The sequence below is a fragment of the Emys orbicularis genome, chromosome 6, assembly GCF_028017835.1.
Source record: "Emys orbicularis isolate rEmyOrb1 chromosome 6, rEmyOrb1.hap1, whole genome shotgun sequence".
NCBI classification, from domain to species: Eukaryota; Metazoa; Chordata; order Testudines; family Emydidae; genus Emys; species Emys orbicularis.
The window spans coordinates 90,939,687-90,960,687 of NC_088688.1; the positions used below are offsets into that span (position 1 = coordinate 90,939,687).

The following is a 21,001-nucleotide window of genomic DNA, read 5'->3' on the forward strand; positions in this document are numbered from 1 at the left end:
ACAGACTTTATTTTGAAATAAAGATATTTTGAAGTCACACGCTGCTGTGACCCTGCCCCACCCCCACCATACACAGAAAAGTGATATACATTCAAATGGAGAACACAGTGAGCATCTGCTCACAGACAAGTAGGGGATAAGAGACCCCTCTTCCTGGCAATGAATGCTCTTTCCACAGGAATGTGCAAAAAGAGCCTACACACAATTTGTCACATATACAGAATAGAATGACAAAGCAGCCCAATCGCCCCATTATTTAAAGTCATAAATATGATTAGCTGGGCAAATGAGGGTTAAAGACTTTTAACTATAATGGATGGATGATACATTGTGTCAGAGAAGCTGTTACCACAAGTGCCGAATGACAATATTGGTGATTTAAGGCTTCTTTTATTCATATGGTTGTACAGCATTTTTTACTCAAACTAAAATATCATAAGATAAATGCGAAACATGTCACAACCAAAGCCAAGTTCCTAGCTGTGCTCTCCTGTATTATCTTTAAACTGAAGTACAAAATGTAAGAAGAGTTTGTCAGCAAAAGTAATATACTCTGGTAAAAGATAGAAAGCTTTTTAAGACAGTGGACAGTAATATTGTTTAGAAGATTTTTTTTAAACTTCAAAAATTGTAAAGAAGGCTCAAGGTCTGTATAGAAGGGTTGGTGAAGTTACTCAGGAAAAAATCACCAAGAAATAGATGAGAGAAAATATTTTCTTTACCTATATGCAGGCAGGCACACAAAATATGAGGTCTTGTTGGACTGATAACTTGTAGTCAAGCTAGTGAAAAAACATAACAGCCTGGCAGTCTGTTTATGACAAATTTACATACAGAAGCCACTATAATCTACTTGCAAGAGCTTGAAGGTCCAGCATTTAAAAAAATGGATAAATTGAATCAGTTGTTATATAAAGGTCATTGACTTATTCATGAAATTGATGCATATTGTTATTTGTTCAGACTGCAGACTTCCATACACATACTCTCATGGGAGTGTAAAAATCATTCAAAAACGCATTCCCTGTTTAGGATGCATGAGGTATCTTGAGGAGTAAAAGTAGCCTTTGGAGAGTGTGCTACCAAGCTCAGACTTGAGAACTGTTCTGGCACTGCTTAAGTACGATAGGAATTTCAGACTCAATTTATTCCCTTTTCTTTGGAGTATAGCACAAATCTTAAAGCACTGACAGCAGCTTCACACACACACAAAAATCCCTCGCCTCAAAGGAATTAAACATACACATGCTTCCCTCAAGTTCTGTCAGAATCTATTTATTGTTTTCTTAAGAGGGTTCCCGTCCTCACCCCCTTTCTGGTTCCAATAAAAGTCCCATTTGTGTTTGACCTTTACCAAAGAGCAATTCTCATAATACTGGGGTCTAATTATTTTTTCCCCTCCCCAGAGTTCTTAAAGAGCAAAGAGCATTAGGGACCCCAAATATTGTCTTTGCGATGTGAACACCTCTTTGGCTTGTTATCATGTTTCTTACTGCTAACAGCTCCTCCTTGTCTGTACAAAAATATAAATTCAGTACAAAAAACCCCCTTAATTTTGGTTCAAATTGGCATATATTTTTGAACTCTTTGTGAATTGAATTATGCTGTTACAAATGTGACCCTCTGAGTTTTTGCCTATATCCAGGCTTTAATTGCCGAATTCCATCAGATTTCTTCCTCCTCTTCCATTCTCTCAGTGTCATGTTGATACTAATTAACAATTGCAAAATTAAAAATGGGTTTATTTCCCAGCTGGTCACCTCACTTGTATTTCTCTTCCAATGGTGCAGGTAGACTGAAAGGAGGCCGGAAGTATTCTTCCATAAATCTCCTCAGTAGGGCTCATGAACTCACTCCAGCCCTCTCTGTTCTAGGACCATGGTGCTCTTCCAGTTTTATAAGATGGATATAGTCAGACATACACCCATCACAAGCATTTTCACATCCTCCAACAAGCATGCAAACCAAGAAGTTGCACAAGACCAATGCACAAATCTTGATGACCCTACTAGTAAATATATTCAAGAAATTAACAACGGGTTTCTTCAGCTACACTATAACCCTATGTGAGTGTCCAAAGGTCTCAGCCCCATGTTCAGAAAATGTACAGAAGTCTAGGACAAAGGTGATCGCATTTAGAGCCATCACGAAAAGAAATGGCTATTACAACAGGAACGCACATAGGTTTTATCAGATATAAGTGCATTTACACGTTTAGTATTGTAAGTACAGAACACATGAAAGTTAATAGTTGTAGTGGGGAGAGAAGAATATTCACATCTGGCATGCAGTGCTGATTATATTGTGTGACCTTCAAGAACAGAATGCCAAGCAGCCATATATTTTAATTTCCGAAGTTAATCATCAGGACGTTAGGACTCAGCACCTTCCTATAGTCTAAGAGGTAGGACACGACTTGAAGGAGAAATAAGACCAAAGTTGGCAGCTGTACTTCGACACAACACAATCCCCAACTTCAACCACAGTTCACTTCACTTACATGGTTGAGAGGGTTTTTTTGGTTCTCAAATCTACTGCAGAGCTATCCTACTGTAATCTGAAAAAATAACAGCATGGCACAAACACCAAAATGTTCCTGTCCACCATCTCCTCTCAGTTATGTAAAAACAAATGAGAAACCCAAATACAAGTTATTGTATAAAACTTTGCTGACAGAGATATAGACTGAGCAATACATTATGGCTTTAAGCCACTGGCTATGGTGCACAGGGAGCGTTTGGGGAAAAACTAGCACCGTGGAAGTTCCCAGAAGCCCTGTACATCAGACAGTCACAATCACGCCTAGGAAATCAGGAGGAACGTGACCACCATGGCAGTCTTTGAAAGTGTTCAGCATGTGCTCACCTGGGTGAGGCCAGCGCTGCTGGACCAGGGGGAAGCTCCAACCTACTCCTTTCTGTCCCTTTATGAGGAGGCTAGCATCACCTTGAGTGCTAGTCTCACAGCATGCTTGGGTTCCTTGCCTGTGACTGCCTCCAGCCCTGAGCCAGGGCACAGAGTGGATATGAGTTGGATATGAATGATCCTTGCACATACAAACCCAGGGAAACTTTAGCCCTAAGCAGAGTAGGTATTCTGTTGTACTGGAAATGCTGCTGATACGTGCCATGACTGCAAGTAAGGCATGAATTTCACTCCTCATGGGGAGATATTGCCATACTCCATGCACCATTTTACACTGGACTCATACCTCTGACATTTGGTGGAACATATTTTCCCCATTTGCAGATGCTAGCTACATTGGAAAGGATCATTTACTTCTCCTTTCTGCTCATTATCAAGATTAACTACATGCCTTCTTTGGGGTTTTTGGTTTTTTTTTCTGGACCATTGTTTGAGGAAGGGTGGAGAGAATGTTGAATGATGTGGTGGTTGAGGGGCTTGCATTGTGTTCCCTCAAGATAACAGAAAAAGGAGTAAAAACCCTTTGTGTATCCCTGGCCTGTGTCATTCAGGAAGTTCTCTCTGGTGAATGCAAAATGCTCACAGAAGCACTTGGGAAGACATTCATTTGAAAAGATGATTTTGCCGTGTTTAAATACAAATTTTCCACAGCAAATTGAATATTTCCTCTTGGCCCAACTAAAACATGGATTAAAATGCACCAATTGTAAATTGACTTTTCCTCATTTGGGGCCCAATTCCAATGGCAAACCACCCACTGATTTCAGGAGCAGCAGGTTGGTCCTATTGTTTACAGGACAGCTTTAAATTTTTAATACAGTATGCTGTGACTGGTGTTTACTGTACAAAATATAATCTCGCCACTGTTACCTTACTTCCTCGCCCCCCAAGCCCACAACTAGTCTATCTTCACTTGTCTCCCATCATATGCTTAGACTGCAAGCTCTCTGCTGCAGAGACTTTTTTTGTATTATGTACATGTACAGCATCTAGCACATTGGGGACCTGATCCCTGATGGATCCTCTAAGCACTACTGTAACACAAACTAATGATGATGCTAATGGTAATAATTTGAAAAAGTGTCTCTGAAGCTTTGGGCTAAGGATAAACCCAAGTTGCTAAGTTCAGGTCTGAATGCAAACTTCAAAGTTGGAAGATGTATGGATCAATTCAGGGCCATCTTTATTTTGAAGAATGTGGTCCTTTTCTGATGGAAACCTTCAAGGGCTTGTTTACAGTTAATTATAATATTTCAAGATTACAAAGTGTAATCTATCAATTGGTATTTATTTACAGTAAATTAATCCTCAGAGTAAAAGTCCCTACCAGGGACAGTCATTTGAGGGAGCGTACCCAAAGGAGTGTGCATTTTAGCTTGGGATCCAGAACTGTTTGCTATGGTTTGCTCACTGTTTCGATTAACAAAATAAAAATAAACTCCATGTTGAAGTTGCCACAGTTTCAAAATTTTACTCAGTGACTCACAAAGAAAGAAGTCCTTACATAAGTCCTTACACAAACATGCTCTAGGCAGGTTTGTAGCTAGAAAAGCACTGGTGCCATAGTGCAGATTGACAGGATTAGTAATTTATTGACTAATTTTGAAAATAAATGAATTTTTCTTACCTCTCCCAGATGGGAGATTAACTTGCTAGTAAAGAACTTCTTCAAACATTAGTATGGACAAATAGTAACATAAAAAACATGCTATTCCAAGGACACTTTTAGAATCCAAATGCCAGAGATTTTACCATCCCTCCCTTCAATTTGGCTCTGGCTTTCTTGTTCTTTCCCAATGCAACCCAGGTTGCTTCAGCATAAAAGAAAACATACTCCAAACCTTCTTTCAGTCCAACATAACTCTTTCTACACTTTGAAACGTTACAGCTTTGTCCTTCAGACTTCAAATCCCCAATAAGGCCCCTGAGGATTCCAAAGACTGGGAATAGTGTGCATGTATGTGGGGAGGTGTATCATCTCAGGCCATATGTCTGCTGTTTTTCACTGACCACAGTTCTTCTCCATTTAAATCTCAGCTGCTCTAGGAATTCTCCCCGTCAAGAATCCCAGAGCTGATGGTACATCAGACAGATCTGAATGGCACAGTGTCAGGGCCCAGTCAGAGCCTCAAACCATGAATGAGTTTTTATGGGATCATTTTATGGGATGCATTGGCAGTGTGGTTTGGGGTCCCAAGAAAGATAAAGGGAGATGAGGGGCCTTAGGGATTAGTTATCACCTTCTCCACAGACCCTCAGCCTAAGAACAAAACATGGTTACCCTTTGGTCCATAGTGAAATACTCCCTGATCACCTATCCTCACCAAGTGTACAAGTTCCTTTTATAAATACACCTCCTCTAACACCTACAGAAATGGTCAGAGGGAGTAGTACTGAAGGTTTAAACAAAAATAAAAGGTTCAGAATTTCACTCATCACCCCTCAGACAGGGCTGACTGCCATTTCAATAAGTACTACCTCCTATGGTGTGGTACTGCAGTGTAAGCTCTAATGTGACGGTGCAGCACTTGCAGTAGTACCCCAGTTGTTGCAGCTCTAACCCTAACCTGCTTCCAAAATTGTAGTTTGAATTACCAAGTGTGGCTTTCATAATCCAATGCACATCAGAGTAAATTTCCGTTTTCTGGGGCCAGATTCTGCCATCCTACATTGAGTAACACCTTACCCCATGAATAGTCCCATTGGTTTTGCAGAGTAAAGTACTACTAACGGACTTCAGGTGAAAAAAAATCAGGCCAGCAGAGAACAGGTGATTGCTTAAACCATGTGTTTGGATCAGAGTTTGGTTCAAGGCCTTTTATTTCTGTATTTATCCCCCTCTGGCCAGCTCCTTGCCTACTGTTCAAGTGGACTGATATGTGATGGCACTCTTTCTAGTCTATCATTGGTACTTCAGGAGCAGAGGCATGTGGGGCGTGATGGTCAGACCTATGACAACTAAGATAAACTTTAAGAAACAACACTTCTTACCTTTCATCCCAAACTTGGAGTGTCTTCCAAACTTCAGAATAATGAGCATTATCACTAGGCCAGTGCACACTAATGCTGCAATCCCCACCACAACATACACCTAAAAGAGAGAGCAAGAACAGTTCAATCTGTTGCATGACGATGAACTGTCTTCAAAAGCAATTAACATTTATTCAGAATAATCAAACTAGGGAAAGTTTTCTTTTAAAGGGAAAAAAAGACTGTCAGATCTAAGAGCACAGAGGGGACCATTATGTAGGCTCTCTCCCACCCTGCAGAGAACAGAGACTCTGCCAATTCCACATCCTGCAGAGGCCTCTTCATGGGTCTGGCACTGGGAGAGGAGACTGAGACTGGGTGAGATCGCTGGAGGAGGGGCTGAGTCAGAGGGCTGCATGTCATCCACCTCTGCAGCCCTATGGAGCTTTATCAGAAAAGATAATACAGTCTGAGGTGTAACTACCCCTGGGGCACAGCTGCTGACAAGGAAACCAGAACCAAAGCCACTGTGCAGCACAGAGCCTCTTCACAGATGGCCCTGACCTCTCACAGATCCCTCAGGATTCTGCAGGGTATGAGATGGTCCCTGCTGTGCACAAATCCCACAAGGGACAATGTGGGGGTAGAGGAGGGGAGGGGCTCTGTGAGGTAATGCTCTGGAGATTTGCTGCCCCACCCAGACCCACACCCACAGGTCTGAACTTCAGCTCCTACTTTGGGCCTTGATGTCCCTAACTGACAGTAACAGAATGGGGAAACTGATTTGAGATCACTCCCACTGGCTCATATCTGTTAATAGTTTTTTTTTTTTTAATCCTTAACTTCTTTCCTCCTTCAATTCTATCGCCTGAGGTATTCCTGAATATTTTAAATTGGGAAAAAAAAAAAAAAGCTGTATGTACTGAAGCAATATCTAGTTTGCAGCTCCCGCCCACCCACAACTTTCTACTCTTCCATAGCTTACAATTCTCCCTCCCATTCATGTATCATGTATCCGTGTACAAGGCGCAATTCTCCACTGCCTTCCACCTTGTAAAGTAATTTACACTAAATGTTAAACTGTCAGAATGACAGTGCTTTACATTCACTTTGTGCAGGTATAAATGATTACACAGAGGTAAGGAAGTGGGGAATTCAGGCCCACTGAATTAGCTGTTTCTACTAAAAATCTCCATGTTATCTTTTAATAGCAACCCCATGAAAAATGGTGCCAAAATACAGAATTCTAATTTGATTTTTCATTATAACATGACTTCACTATGAACAGCAGTTGACTACCAGGTTTATCAATCCAGTAAGAGAGCCTTTCAAATTACCTTGAATTTCAAGGATGTGAAAATCTCTTACTTTGTAAATAAAATTACAGTATTTTAGGTCCTCTGGAAAACAAAAACATTGCACGACAGATCATCTCTAAGAGTTGGTCAGAAAAGTGATATAAATTAAATTTCCACTTTATTCAGTATGAAAAATCACGCACTCTTTTCCCCCGCCCCCCATTTTTTGGAAAGGGCATCTTGAACAATTCTAGCGACAGCTTGGGTACACTATTAGGTTAGTGTCCCATCACAGCTTCATCAGTTCTATAGTCAGAAAGTCTGCCAAGATTACAAACCAGGAAACAATGTATATACTTACAGTGATGCTATCTTCATTCTCTTTGTTGGAAACATCCGTAGAAGTGATTTGATTACTGTTATTCGTGGTGTCTCCAATATCATTAGGCGTGGTTTCATAATCTTGGGGGGAGGGGGGGAAAGGTTGTCATCATTATTTCAGTTACTATAATACTGCAATGTTTGAAACATTTGCAATTCTTGAGTTCCTTGTAAAAGATGAATTGTTTCTATTTTATCAACTGAGCATTCTGCTGGGGGATCTACAAAGCCAAAAACTTCATTTGCTACAGACGTTCCTTTTTAACCAACGTATAACCCGTCAACATCTTAAAGAATAGCATTTTCCTTTCAAATGTAATAATCCATTGCTTATTTCTTATATAAAATTTCAGAGAATGGATCTACACTGTAACATATACTACCGAGAGAAGCTAGAGCTAAAGTTAAGGACGGACTTTTACTATAAACCTGGTTTTGGGTGCTTGTGACTAAAAACAAAAGACTGCCCTCAAGATTGAATGTTGTAGCCTTATACTCAGCCAAAGCCCAAAGAGGAGTTTTTAAAAAAAAAAATTAGTTTGGGGACTTCTGGGGTATGTCTACATTACAGAAATAAATTGAGCCTCCCCGCCCAGATAAACAGACTTGTGCTAGCTTGACTCAAAATAGCACGCTAAAAATAGCAGTATGGATGTTCCAGCTCCAGCAAAGACTGAGATAAGAACCCAAGCTCACATCCAGGGGGTCAGTGGGCTTGAGAGCCTGAGCTGCCACCCATACTGCAACATCTACCCTGCTATTTTTAGCACACTAGCTTGAGCCAAGCTAGTGCAAGTCAGTCTATCCAGGCCAGGGGTGAAGACAGGGGGACTCACTCCTAACTGCAGTGTAGAATTATCCTTTAATTTATTTTTGAGATTTTGGCAAAAGCCCATTTAGCTAGTTTTGAGTTGTCAAAGCGTGAAGGGACAGATTGCCTCATGTTAAAAAAATTTAAACACATTATTCTGTGTACTTGGATAACTCAAGAACATTTTAGGTTCCAAATTGCTAACTTGCCATAGACTTAATCCTGAAAAAAGGTTTCGTGCCAGACATTTCTTAAATTAAATTTCTTCAGACATGATGGACCATACCCTACTCTTAGTTCCAATGGATAAATCCAGAATAACTCTACTGAAAGAAGAGTTTGGCCCAACAAAGTTGTTATTATTTGAAAACTGCACAATGGATTTATCAAATGCAGGATTTTCCACCAGCATTATTCCAAGATAACAAGGACTAAATAAAAAACAAATGCAAAGCTGCATTTATTTTTAGGATTACATACTAAAATGTGTGCATGTGTGTTAGAGAGAGAGAGAGAGAAAAAAAAACACATTCAAATAAATGTAATCAGTACAGTTATTGCAATTGTAATTCTAGTGTGATTATTTAAAAGTACAGTCAATCACAATTTTTTTCCTATTTATACTTTGTTTAAATCCAGAAGAAATTTCAATGCCAAAATTCTGTAAATGGAATTTGAAAGTGGGGAAGGATCATTAGTGCTGCTTCTGTTCTCAAAACTGCCACAGGGGAGGGGAGTATCTGCACTCTAATACACTTATCTTCGCCTGGCGCTCAGTGCCATTTTGGAGGGGTTAGCTGGGAATGCATCCTGCATCTCGTATATGGCCGTTATTAGGGGGCTGGGTTCTTTGGCTTTGGAGCATCTACATGGCTCTCCTTGTCACCAGCTCAACATCTGGTTAAACTGGTATAAAGCAGCCCAGCCAGACCAAGCTGACTCTCCTAGGTCTGCACCAGAATAGGCCAAAGGCCAGGATTTAGTCCAGCTCTAATAGTCTGTGTGCAAAGGGGCTCACTAACAGTGCTTTCAGGAGACTCATTGTAATTTCCTGACTTTAACATTTAAAACTTCAACCATAATGTTGCCTTAAGATGATTTCCCCTCCCCGTTCTTCTCTATAGCTACATATTTGCAGCAGGCATCAAACTGTAGAGAAAAGCAATGGGACAGCATTCCGCATATTACACAGATTACACCTTGGCCCTGCCTGCATTCCCCATCTGCACAAGCAGTATGGCATCCGAGAGGTGCTGTGGAGGCTGGCAGTTAATGTCACTTGCACTTTTGTCCTGCCACATTACAAAGGGGTGGGGGTGTTTGCCTACCCCTTCTGAAAACAGTCCCTACATCTGTTGCTGCATGAAAGGTCTAAGGCCTGGTCTATACTAACCCCCAAATTCGAACTAAGGTACGCAACTTCAGCTATGTGAATAACGTAGCTGAAGTCGACATACCTTAGTTCGAACTTACCGCGGTTCAGACGCGGTCCACACGCAGCAGGCAGGCTCCCCGTCGACTCCGCGGTACTCCTCTCGCCGAGCTGGAGTACCGCAGTCGACGGCGAGCGCTTCCGGGATCGATTTATCGCGACCAGACCAGACGCGATAAATCAAACCCGGAAGTTCGATTGCCAGCTGTCGAACTACCGCGGTAGTGTAGACCTGGCCTGAGGTTCTTGTGGCTATAGCAGCTGGCTTTCTCTAGAAGTGAAGTTGTTGGCAATGCCTTTATTATGGAAGCTTTACCCCTTTTATTCTTCTATTCTACTTCTATTGCAGGGGCCATTATAAGTTCTTGGATCTGTTTTCATAATACAAGAACTAATTATAATGGCAAGGTAAAACACACATTAATAGATACGAAAATATATCACAATATGACCATCACATTTTCAGAGGGACAAATTTTGGTACCAGAGGGCAGAATTTGGCAAGTAATATTTGCCTATAAAGTTTACCCATCTACATATCAGAAGGCCTGTGAAAGAGTATCTGGAGGGACTTATCAGAAACATATACGTTGTTCCATGTGCACATACATTTACTCTGACTCACCCACTGAGTTGGACTTTGAAACTTTAGGGCTTGATTCTTCACTGCCCTGTAACATTTGCAGTCATATACCAGTGCAAAGTGTCAGTGTAAAATGAGCACACTCTTTGCAAACCTAATAGAATCATTTTGTGACACTGCAGTGGGTGTGGTTTTATCTGGCATACTTCCTTGTCTACCCCACAGACATGTTGAGAAGATTAACTATTTAAAGAATTAATGTAAAATGGTATGTAAATGCCAAATATTATTACCAACAAGACATCCTATATTACAAGTTCTAACCTTTGGATGGTAAGCATTAGTTTTAAAAACATTTAATGGAAAGTTTGGGGACTACCATATGCAGCACAGAGCTAAATCCAGAGGGATGGACCACATCCCATGTCAAAGGGCTTTCTCCACACAAAATCCTCAGCCCCACCCAGGCAGTCTGCCTGGCTCAACCACTAACACAAGGCCTAGGGAGGAGTAGCGTAAGTGTCCCCCTTTGCCTCTCATTGATAGACCTTGATCTGGCAAGCCTATGAAGTGCCATCTCATTAGTCACCCACACCAAATCCACAGTCTGACTACCAGAGAGCTGCAAAGACCTATCACAAAACTCTGAGGCATGCAGGGGTGTGTGGAGACACTCTTGGGTTTTTTAATTGAAAATAGTTTCCATTCCATCTCCTGGTTAGCCCATCTACTTCATGTTATTTCGGTAGGGTTAAGAGGTGTCCCTTTTGCATCTTGCTCAACTATCCCTATTATTAGCTTTCAAATTTACATTTACCGATCTGTAGTTTAATATCGTCCCCATATGGTGGTCTCTCTCTCCCCCATCACATATTCAAGTGTCAGTATATGCCTACTCCCTCCTGAAGAGCCTAATCCTGTGAGCCACTGAGTACCCCGTCATCCACTGAAGGAGTTGACAGCACTCAGAAATTTACAGGAGGTGTTTAGTACCTTGCAGGAGCAAGCTCTCAGAATCTGACTTTTTGTCCAAACTTTTTTCCTTTTACTGCTACTGTGACCCAGGAACCTCTTAGTGCCAACTGGAAAGGAGCAGAGAGGGGATGATAGGGGATTCCTGTTATCCTCTGAGTCTGGTTTTTACATTCTAGTAAAGAGGGTCATGTGAGGTCTCTAATAAAAAAAAAAAAGCCTGTCTGGTCATCAATATCATTGTAAAATGTTTGTACAGACACTATATAAAGAGTTATGTATATATATAGAAAATTATGTTCATAAGGCATGCAACCAACAAAAGTGAAAACAGATGGTCAGACAAGAGATGTTTATCCAGCTATCTGTTTATATGTAAGCAGGGGCAACCATTAGCATTCTAAGTCAAATGCTAACAAAGAGCTGGCAGAGATTTCAGAAAGAAACTAACAAGAAGCAAGGCCGGCTCCAGCATTTCTGCCGCCCCAAGCAAAAAAAAAAAAAAAAAAAGCCGTGATCGGCGGTGGCAGTTCAGCGGCAGGTCCTTCGCTCCTAGAGGGAGTGAGGGACCTGCCGGCCCCAAATTGCCGCAGGTGCCGCCCCTCTCCCTTGGCCACCCCAAGCACCTGCTTGTTAAGCTGGTGCCTGGAGCCGGCCCTGACAAGAAGAGAAAAATAGCTCAGAGGTGAGGGAAGAGACCCTTTCTAGAGGTGCACATCAAAGGTTTGCTTGAGTATATTTGGGGGGACAAAGGATATGCCTAGTCATCCCTCACCTCGGAAGTAAATGGACAGCAAATTTACTTCATGAAAGTGGGATCTCCCCCAGACTTTGTTGAAAACACTAGCAAGAACTTTGAGTGAGATAAGCTTCTTTAGACAAGCGGGTAACTTGTTAGTTTAGGATCCAAAGAGCAAGTTATGATTTCGTTTTATATGTAGCCATTTGTTCCCAATATTCTTATTCACTATTACCTGAATGTTTGTTCTTTGATGATAAACTTATTCTTGTTTTCACTATGGAGCAGAAACTAACCCCAAAGTCATTTCCATGTTAAAGCGCTTCTACCAGTGACTCTCCCAAAACTAATTATACAGTATTTCCAGTCAGCTCACTTTCATCTCTCTCAATAGCTCATCCCACTAAGTGAACCTATGGACTTGGAATAATTAAACTACAAAGAGTCTCAAAGAAAGCAAGAATTAACAGTTAGTATCTCTTAGTTACTGAAAAATGCTCCAAGGACAATAACATAAAAAGGGGAACAATGAAAATATCAGAATAATATTGCTTTTGGGTAGGACTAGAACTTGCAGGCTCTTAAACAAGATACTGAAACACATGTATAACTGTCAGAATATCAGTAGTCCTTACTGAAGTTAATGGGACTGCTCATATGCATGAAGTTACGCATGTGCTTGAGTACTTTTACACAATGGGGGCCTCAGAGAATTATAAAGATCAAAACCAAAGTACATATAGGAAACTGTCCAAATTACCAAAAAAAAAAAAAGCATTTGTCCCTCCTTGGGGGGAAAAAAGGGAGGGGAAGCTATGCTTTAATATTTCCAAACCACTTAAAGACAATTTGATGCCCTAATTGCACATTTGCTAAAGTTTAATGACATGGAATGGAATGGAATGGAATCAAAGCAATACAATTTAAATCAGCTTAAGGAAACTTAAGTTATGGGCTATTTCATCCAAATAACCATATACTGAGCAAGATCAAACCCTGCCTAGACCATAAAGGGTAGTTTGAAAGCACTGCTGAAGATGGACTTTCACACTTAGTCAAATACAACAACAGTACACCTCTATCCCGATATAACACGGGTTCGCATACAAGGTGGTAAAGCTCTGACACGCTGCTCTGAGCGTAAAGGGTGCTGGGCCAGGCCGGGGCCGAGGGGTTGGATAATGGGCAGAGGGTCTCGGGGGCAGTCAGGGGCTTCCCCCCCTCAGGGTCTGGGAGGCAGGAGCTGTGGGGGGGGCACTTTGGGGGGCCCCGCAGTCCCAGAGTGGCCCTGGGGATTAGCGGGGGGCCGGGAGCAGCCCGCTCTGCTCCCCTCGCCCCAGTCCCAGCCATGTCACTTGGGGGAGGGGACTTGGGGGAAGAGATCTCTCCCCGCACTCACCAGCAGCAGCAGAAGTGGAGCAGCCCAGCCCCAGCCCGCTCCACTCTGCCACCTCCCAGCCGCGGCGCTCCGCTTCCTGCCACAGGTGAGTACGGGGGCCGTCCTTTCCCCAACCTCCCAGCACTCACCTGCAGCGGGAAGCGGAGTGCCGCGGCTGGGAGCTGGCAGAGTGGAGTGGGCTGGAGCCGCGTCGCTCCACTTCCCGTTGCAGGTGAGTGCGGGGGGGGCGTCCTTTCCCCAACCTCCCCACACTTACCTGTGGCGGGAAGCGGAGCAGCCCGGCCCCAGCCCGCTCCACTCTGCCACCTCCCAGCCGTGGCGCTCCGCTTCCCGCTGCAGGTGAGTATGGGGGCCATCCTTTCCCCAACCTCCCCGTACTCACCTGCGGCGGGAAGCAGAGTGCCGCAGCTGGGAGCTGGGAGAGTGGAGTGGGCTGGGGCCGCGTCACTCTGCTTCCCGCCGCAGATGAGTGCGGGGGGCATCCTTTCCCCAACCTCCCCGCACTCACCGACGGCCGGAAGCGGAGCGCCGCGGCTGGGAGGTGGCGGAGTGGAGCGGGCTGGGGCCAGCTGCTCTGCTTCCCACTGCTGCCGGTGAGTGCCTGTCAGGGGGTGGGGGTGGGGGGGATAAGGGACAGGGAGCAGGGGGGTTGGGTAGGGGGTAGGGTACTGGGGGTGATTAGGGACGGGGGTCTCTGAAGGGGGCGGTCAGGGAACAAGGAACAGGGAGGGCCAAAGCAAGTTCAATATAACGCAGTCTCACCTATAACACGGTGAGATTTTTTGTCTCCCAAGGACCGCATTATATCGGGGTAGAGGTGTATTATATAAAAGTAGCCAACTGTTTTGCAGATTTTTCTCCCAATATTTGGTCCTCAAATTCTTTGTGTTAAAACAAGAGTCATCTCCTCCTTTTGGTACTTTTTACAACTTAATTGTAGAAGGTTAGGCTCCAACGCCAACACAATCCAACTTCACAATGGTTACATGTAACTGTTGTTGGTTCATCTTGTAATAGTTTGGCCAGCCATATCAGAAGAGGCCAAAAAACATATTACTATCAGGTTAAAAAGAAATTCTGTAACCTGGGATAAGGCAATACTTTATTAAGCTTGTATAAAGTTTTCAATAGCACCTAAGTCATACTGACTTTCAATTCATTATAAAAAAAATTGTCCCTAACCCATGATGGACAGCCCAGAGATGTTAGAGAATAACTGCAGGTTTACAAACTGCTCTGCTGTTACGATACAGATTGGGTCTTCATCAGGGAGGGGCTGACACATTTTGCCTAAATCAGCGTCAGCTAAAATACTCTGGGTTCAAAAGCATGACTTTCACTCAGATGTTAGCGGGTGCAAGTTCTGACTATACAAGAGAGACTGGAGAAAAGGGGAGTGGGAGGGGAGTAAAAATAGGGTGAAAAATGAGCAGAGAGGTGGAATGAAAAACCAATACAGAGAGACAGAGGAAAGGAGTAAAGAGGGAAGAGGAAAAAAACAAGTTATAGGGGTGCTCACTTGTGCCAACCTCATTTTTTACTGGGAATTTTCCTCTCTCTGAGATGTAGCATAGGCTTCTCTATAGGTGGTAGAACATGCTTTTTATAAACATTGAATCATCAAAACGTTAACTTACAGGAGAAAAGATAATGCACTCAATCGCCCCCAAAAATAGAACTTTGAAAGGATCACAAAAACTCCAAATCCAAGAGTCAGGACACCAATAGCTCTAATTCTCCATTTGGGAATATTTACAACCATTCTATAGCAGTGCATTTATGTTTCTCCTAGTTTGAACAACAGCAGCAGAGAAAGCAACAGAAAGCTCTATTTGTATTCGTTTATCTTAAAATAATATAAGGCAGGAAAAGAACTATCAAAATAAAGAACACTTGGTTCACGTTAAAATAATATTTAAGTTTAATTCAGGGCTTTGGAGTGGAGCCCGGAGCTGGAGCGCAGAGCAACTCCGGAGCAGTGGAGCTGCAGGTTTTTGCCTGGAGCTGGAGCGGAGCCGGAGCACAGCTCCAAAGCCCTGAACAGTCCATGTTTCCATTTTTGAGTTACTTAATTTGTCATTTCTTTTTTGTACATTTTGAAAAAAAGAAAATCAAAATATATACCATAAAGTTCAGGATCCAGGATTGGGCCACTACCTGAACAGGAAAAAGAGAAGAGAAAGAGTTTGTAAATATCTTGCAAATGTGCATGAGGAGTAATAGTTTTTAGGAATTCTGTTCAGAGATAAAAGCTTATTAGCCTTAGCAATTATATTATATGATATCAATTGTCCACAAATTCAAATAACCGAAATACATTGTACAGGCTTTTTATTCAATTACATTTTTAATTATTTTCAGAGACATGCAAAATGTCAACATTTGCTTCATATGAAAGATCTGATCGACACCTAGGCTAAACTGAGTTCTGGCAAAGACAGTTATGGTTCCAAACTGGGCCAAATTCTGCTCTGTTACACGGGTGTAAATCTGGAATAACTGCAGTATGTACTATTCCCATTGAAAAATCAATGGCAAAACTGTAGTTAATATTAATGGGACCAGAATTTGGCCCGTTAACTTCAATGGGAGTGGCAATGACTTGGGTATTTGGCCTTGTAATCTATATAATAAGATTCCAGAAGTGTCACTTTCTCCATATCTTACTCTCAAGCCTAGAATGTCCATTAATCAGCATGAAGCGATGGAACCAGCTACAAGCATGATTGAGAACTTTCTTGGTTCAGAATATCACCAGGTTCAACCACCAGTGATATTTGTGGTGTTACTGTCCAGTTTTTAAGTTCTCAGCCATTTTCAGCTTGTGTACACCTTACAAATTACACCCATATGACAACATGGCTTTTCACCTAGTTCTTAACTTAAATCACCATGAGGAAAAGCTACTTTAGAATTGCGATATTATCAGCTGGCAGCATATCACAAAAGAATAAGGGCCAAAGTCACTGATAGACTAAGCAGCACAACTTCATTAACTCTACTGGAGTTGCACTGCTAAGGATCCAATTTCATAGCTGATCCCATAGGCAGAACTCTCACTGAAGAGAATGAGAGTCCCACGTGCAGGGCAACTAGATAATCAAGCCCTTAGCCAACTAAAATAGACAAAACAAATCTACATTTTCCAATGTACAGTTCTGATGTCATTTTGTACCTGTTTTTTATTACTGCATATATCTGGGCATGATCCTGCAAATCTTCAGTGCACAGAACTCCTTCTGTTCATATTATAGCATCAATCTATTTCCACTTGGAAAGGGTTTTTTTTATTTTACACTATATTTCAAGATGCTCATTTATGCTTATCTGATGTTTTCTATTGTATTGCTTAAGTCCTATACAGTAATCTCCTAATTAAGTTTATATATTTACTGTTTGTTCTACGTGGCTTGAAGATTTAATTAAAAACATATTTAAAACCTTTAAGTAGGAAGAACAAGCTCAATGGGCATGGTTCTGCTCGGATTTACACCACTGTACTTCAGGAGTAACTCCACAACAGTAGAGTTACACTGGTACAAAGCCATCATAAATTAGGATAGGAACATAGTTAGTTGTTGCTTCTTTTCTTATGCTAAATGCTTGGGAATCTGTTGTGAGAAGTATGAGACTAGGAGCTGCAAAACATCTACAGAATGGCAACAGAGTATCAGGCTCAATTTTTAAAATGCCTTTGCAGATATTTTAATGCTTAGAGTTATAATGCAGATTAAGGTGCCCCCATGGGAATGGCCCCATCCAGGTGTAGAAATAAACATCAGGTGCAATGAGCATTTGTTATCTAACCTCAAGCTGTTTCTGATGGGGCTTCTCTCTTTGAAAATCTTCATAGATACAATTTTTTCCAATATTAAACATTCAAATTACGTGAAAAAGTTCTCAGGAGAGACCCAGTACACTAGCAGTTGTATATGTTTGCTATTCACAATCTGAAGGAAACAAAGTATTTGGGCTAACTCATGAGCTCGATAACCTCAATGGCAAAACTTCCATTAGATGTTAGTGGGACTAGGATTTGACCCTCAGAATGAAATTAACTCCTGGTCCAACTAGGTAGCATTAGAGAAAAGATCAATTTAACCCACTAGACCACAGATTAATTAAAGCCTTAATCCCTGCCTGTGAGGTAAAGGCTAGGAAGTAACATATTCCATTCAGTTACCTTTTATACTTACTAAAGCCTTCATCTGAAAACCCAAAAGTCCAGCAAAAGTCACATTTCTGTCTAGATATCCCCTTCATAAAATTATGATATCAGCTATTATTTTAATATTTCAATTTTTTTCTTTTTTTTACGTTATTGTCCTTGGACTGTATTTCAGTAGCTAAAAGATACTGACTATCAATTCTTGCTTTCTGTGAAACTCTTTGTAGTTTAAATTATTTGTCTTAGTCATTCCAAGTTATTCTCAGTTAGTGGGATGAGCCAATGAAAGAGGTAAAGTGAGCTGACTGGAAATACTGTATAATTTTGGAAGAGTCATCGGTGCTTTAACATGGAAATGACATCAGAACTAGTTCCTACTCTGTGATTGGATTTTTCATGGAATCATTTTCAGACACTCCTGTCTGTGGATGTGGGGTATCTTCTGAAATCAAGATCTAAAGGTGTTTTTTCCTCCTTGAAAAGGCTTTTTCAGACTCTTATGTTCATCTGGGAGCAAACTGAACATTTGCCCTTTAGATTGTCATGGGGTGAGGCAAAGCTAGCTGAGATGTTCCCCAGATAGAGATGCCTTAGGCTGCCCTGATTCTGCAATGATGGGGTTCAGATTATAAGATCTTCAGAGAAGTGACTGTCCTTGCACGTTTGGAAAGTGCCCAGCACACAGCGAGTGCTACCATAAATAAATAGTAATAAAAATAAATACTAAAAAAAAAAATGACTTGATGAAGAATTCAGCTGAGAAACCACATGATATAGGGGCCTTTTGAGGTTATGTGACTTTTTAGGCAACCCTTTCCTGGGAGCATTATTATGGAACACTCCCTCACTATTCTAGAACAAACAAAATGTGTTTCAGATAAGGTTAGCTTCAGCTATGATGGCACCCTGTATCTATCTTGGCAAATAATAAATAAGGAAACTGTTATGTTAGGCAGCTGAACTAATGCACCTTGAACCAACACCTCCTACTTAAATATAGCCTCAAATATAGGGATCGTTGGTGATTCAAAGCTGTATGAGTTTGAATGGTATTGATCCCACAAGCTGGATACACATCATAAGATACATGCTGTAGGCAGGGAAGGGTTCAGACTGATTTCTGCTAACTTGTTCACACAAAGATATCTGTGATTATATATATGAGGCCAGGAACCAAAGCTCCAGATCACAGAAATGGGCCCTTAGTATTTAAAACAAAGGTTCTAGTGAATGATGTGGTTCACAGTGATAATTGCGATACCATTAATGTGCTCCAAGTACAAATCAGCTCTCTACCTTTATGCCTGCATTGTCAGCCAAGTATCCCATGAGAACATCTGTTCTGCAAAGGGCACAATGTAGGCTGAGAAATTCTTGGCATGGACCCTATCTGCATCATGACTGATATGAGTTTAAGGAAGAGTATTATGTTGATATTGATGATCTCATGCTCGAAAGCGCTTGATGCTTCATTTTTATTTATTTTAATCATTCATTTCAATTTCTATAGTTTATGGGTGGGGTGTTTTTTTTAATTTGTCTTTGTTTTTATCTTCAGTGCATTTGCCCATAAGTGATGTAAGAGTCACAGAATCAGTTCAAAGCTTGATGAAGATACGTCACCCCATTAAACACCAGGGCTGGTATTTAATTTTTATCATGCAGGCATGTAAATGAACATAATGCCTGGGTGTGGGCCTATCTTCATGCTTCATTGTACAGTATGTTAGAAGGACAATGAAACTACACGGTAACGATATCACTGAAAAAAAGCCTTTTAAGGGCTACAAAACTTGTGGTTGTGCTTTAGATAGCAACAATAAAATATTAGTGAAACATAAGGAGATTCTATTTTTTACTTTTGACTTTATTTCAGCTTCCAGGGCAAGAGAGTTGGGAGTGTAAAAAGGAGGAACCTATATCAACTCTGTAAGACCTGCTAAAGCCCAGTGTCACAAATAGCATTCTGTAGAAATCCCATAAAGAAAAACTTTTTAGGAGTTTGCCTGGGTAGATGTTTCTTCCTGTTGTTAAATTTTAAGACTGGTTTGTAGCCACACATCACATATGTAATGATTTTTAAGATAAGAACATCCTGTCTGTGCTTATGATAGTCTCTTCTACAATGTATTTATGAAACTTAGTTTCCTCAGAGAACGGGGTTATGCTTACAGAACACAACATGGATTTTCTCTGAGATTTACAACTTTATTATGAATTAAAAACTGAAGGAATAAACAAACACTGCCTGTATAAATGGAAGGATATGTTAAAGTCTGATTTATAATTAAAAATGCCACTACTGGGAAAGAAGGTTTAAGTTTTTAACCTAAAGGAGAAAATGTGCCAATAAAAGGCATTTTGTTCAAAGAAAAAAATTCACTTTAAGTTCAAAGTAGCCTTGTTAAACTTATTGGGAAAACTGTTTATTCTTCTAAGCGAATGCAGCCAAGTTAATATCACTTTCCATTTTAAACAGTATGTATGTAAAGTGGACTGTTTTATTGAATTGTTATAATGCACTATTGGAAGCTGCCAGTAGCTGAAACCATGGTCTGTTCCTGTAACAATTTTATTAAGGAAAGGACTCTAGGGGGAAAGGGAGGAGAGAAGCTTCTAAGAGCAGCAGGAGTAACTAGAGCTCTGTGTGTCAGTTCTGTATCTACTCCTGCTCAACCCTGGAAGAGAACTGTCACATACCTCATTGTTTCGGTGAAAACAGCTTGCTACAAGTACTGAATATGGCATGTATTTTCACTAGTGGTAACTTGTAATGAAGGTGAAAGAAATTAAAATCTGAAAGACTAAATAGCCAGCTCCTCTATCACTGTGAAATATTACATAGGACTGGACATCACTATTTCAACTGACATGTTATTGCTACCTAATGTTTAGGGAAACTGAAATGTACACTAGTGCCCAGATTTTCTGATACAAATGTGCAGTTTCTTGCACAAAAATGCATACACATTTGCACACCTGATTTCCCTATTCAATCAGCGTAAGTTTTCATACCAATGGGCAGATGGTTGCCTGCCATTTATCCATACAATTACTGTACATGTATTTTTGAAGATCTGGGAATAAAGCATCAAACCAAGGCAAACACAATACATTTAGTGTAATCCCTGCAGTTTATTGGGTACCTATCATATCCTGACTCTGCCACGGATGCAGTAAAGAGGATTGATATATAGCGGTTCTCAACCTATTTATCATTGTGGGCCTCATATATAGCTCTCTGTGTGTTATGTGGGCTGCATCCATACATACTACCTGTATGGCCCTAAGGATGTCACGTGGGCTGCAGCTGTGTGCTGACT

General features: G+C 41.2%; 1 protein-coding gene across 3 annotated transcripts in view; it reads right to left on the reverse strand.

Moving 5' to 3' along the window:
* The window catches only part of NTRK2 (neurotrophic receptor tyrosine kinase 2), a 278,981-nt gene that overhangs the window by 197,554 nt on the left and 60,426 nt on the right, over positions 1-21,001 (reverse strand). For 2 of the 3 annotated variants that reach the window (XM_065406072.1, XM_065406071.1), the window contains exons 9-11: positions 17,056-17,094; positions 7,555-7,655; positions 5,917-6,016 (exon numbers count right to left, since the gene is read on the reverse strand). In XM_065406072.1, coding sequence (XP_065262144.1) covers positions 5,917-6,016; positions 7,555-7,655; positions 17,056-17,094 — 240 coding nt within the window. The remainder of the gene's footprint in view (positions 1-5,916; positions 6,017-7,554; positions 7,656-17,055; positions 17,095-21,001) is intronic. The other variant, XM_065406073.1, reaches the window with a different exon arrangement.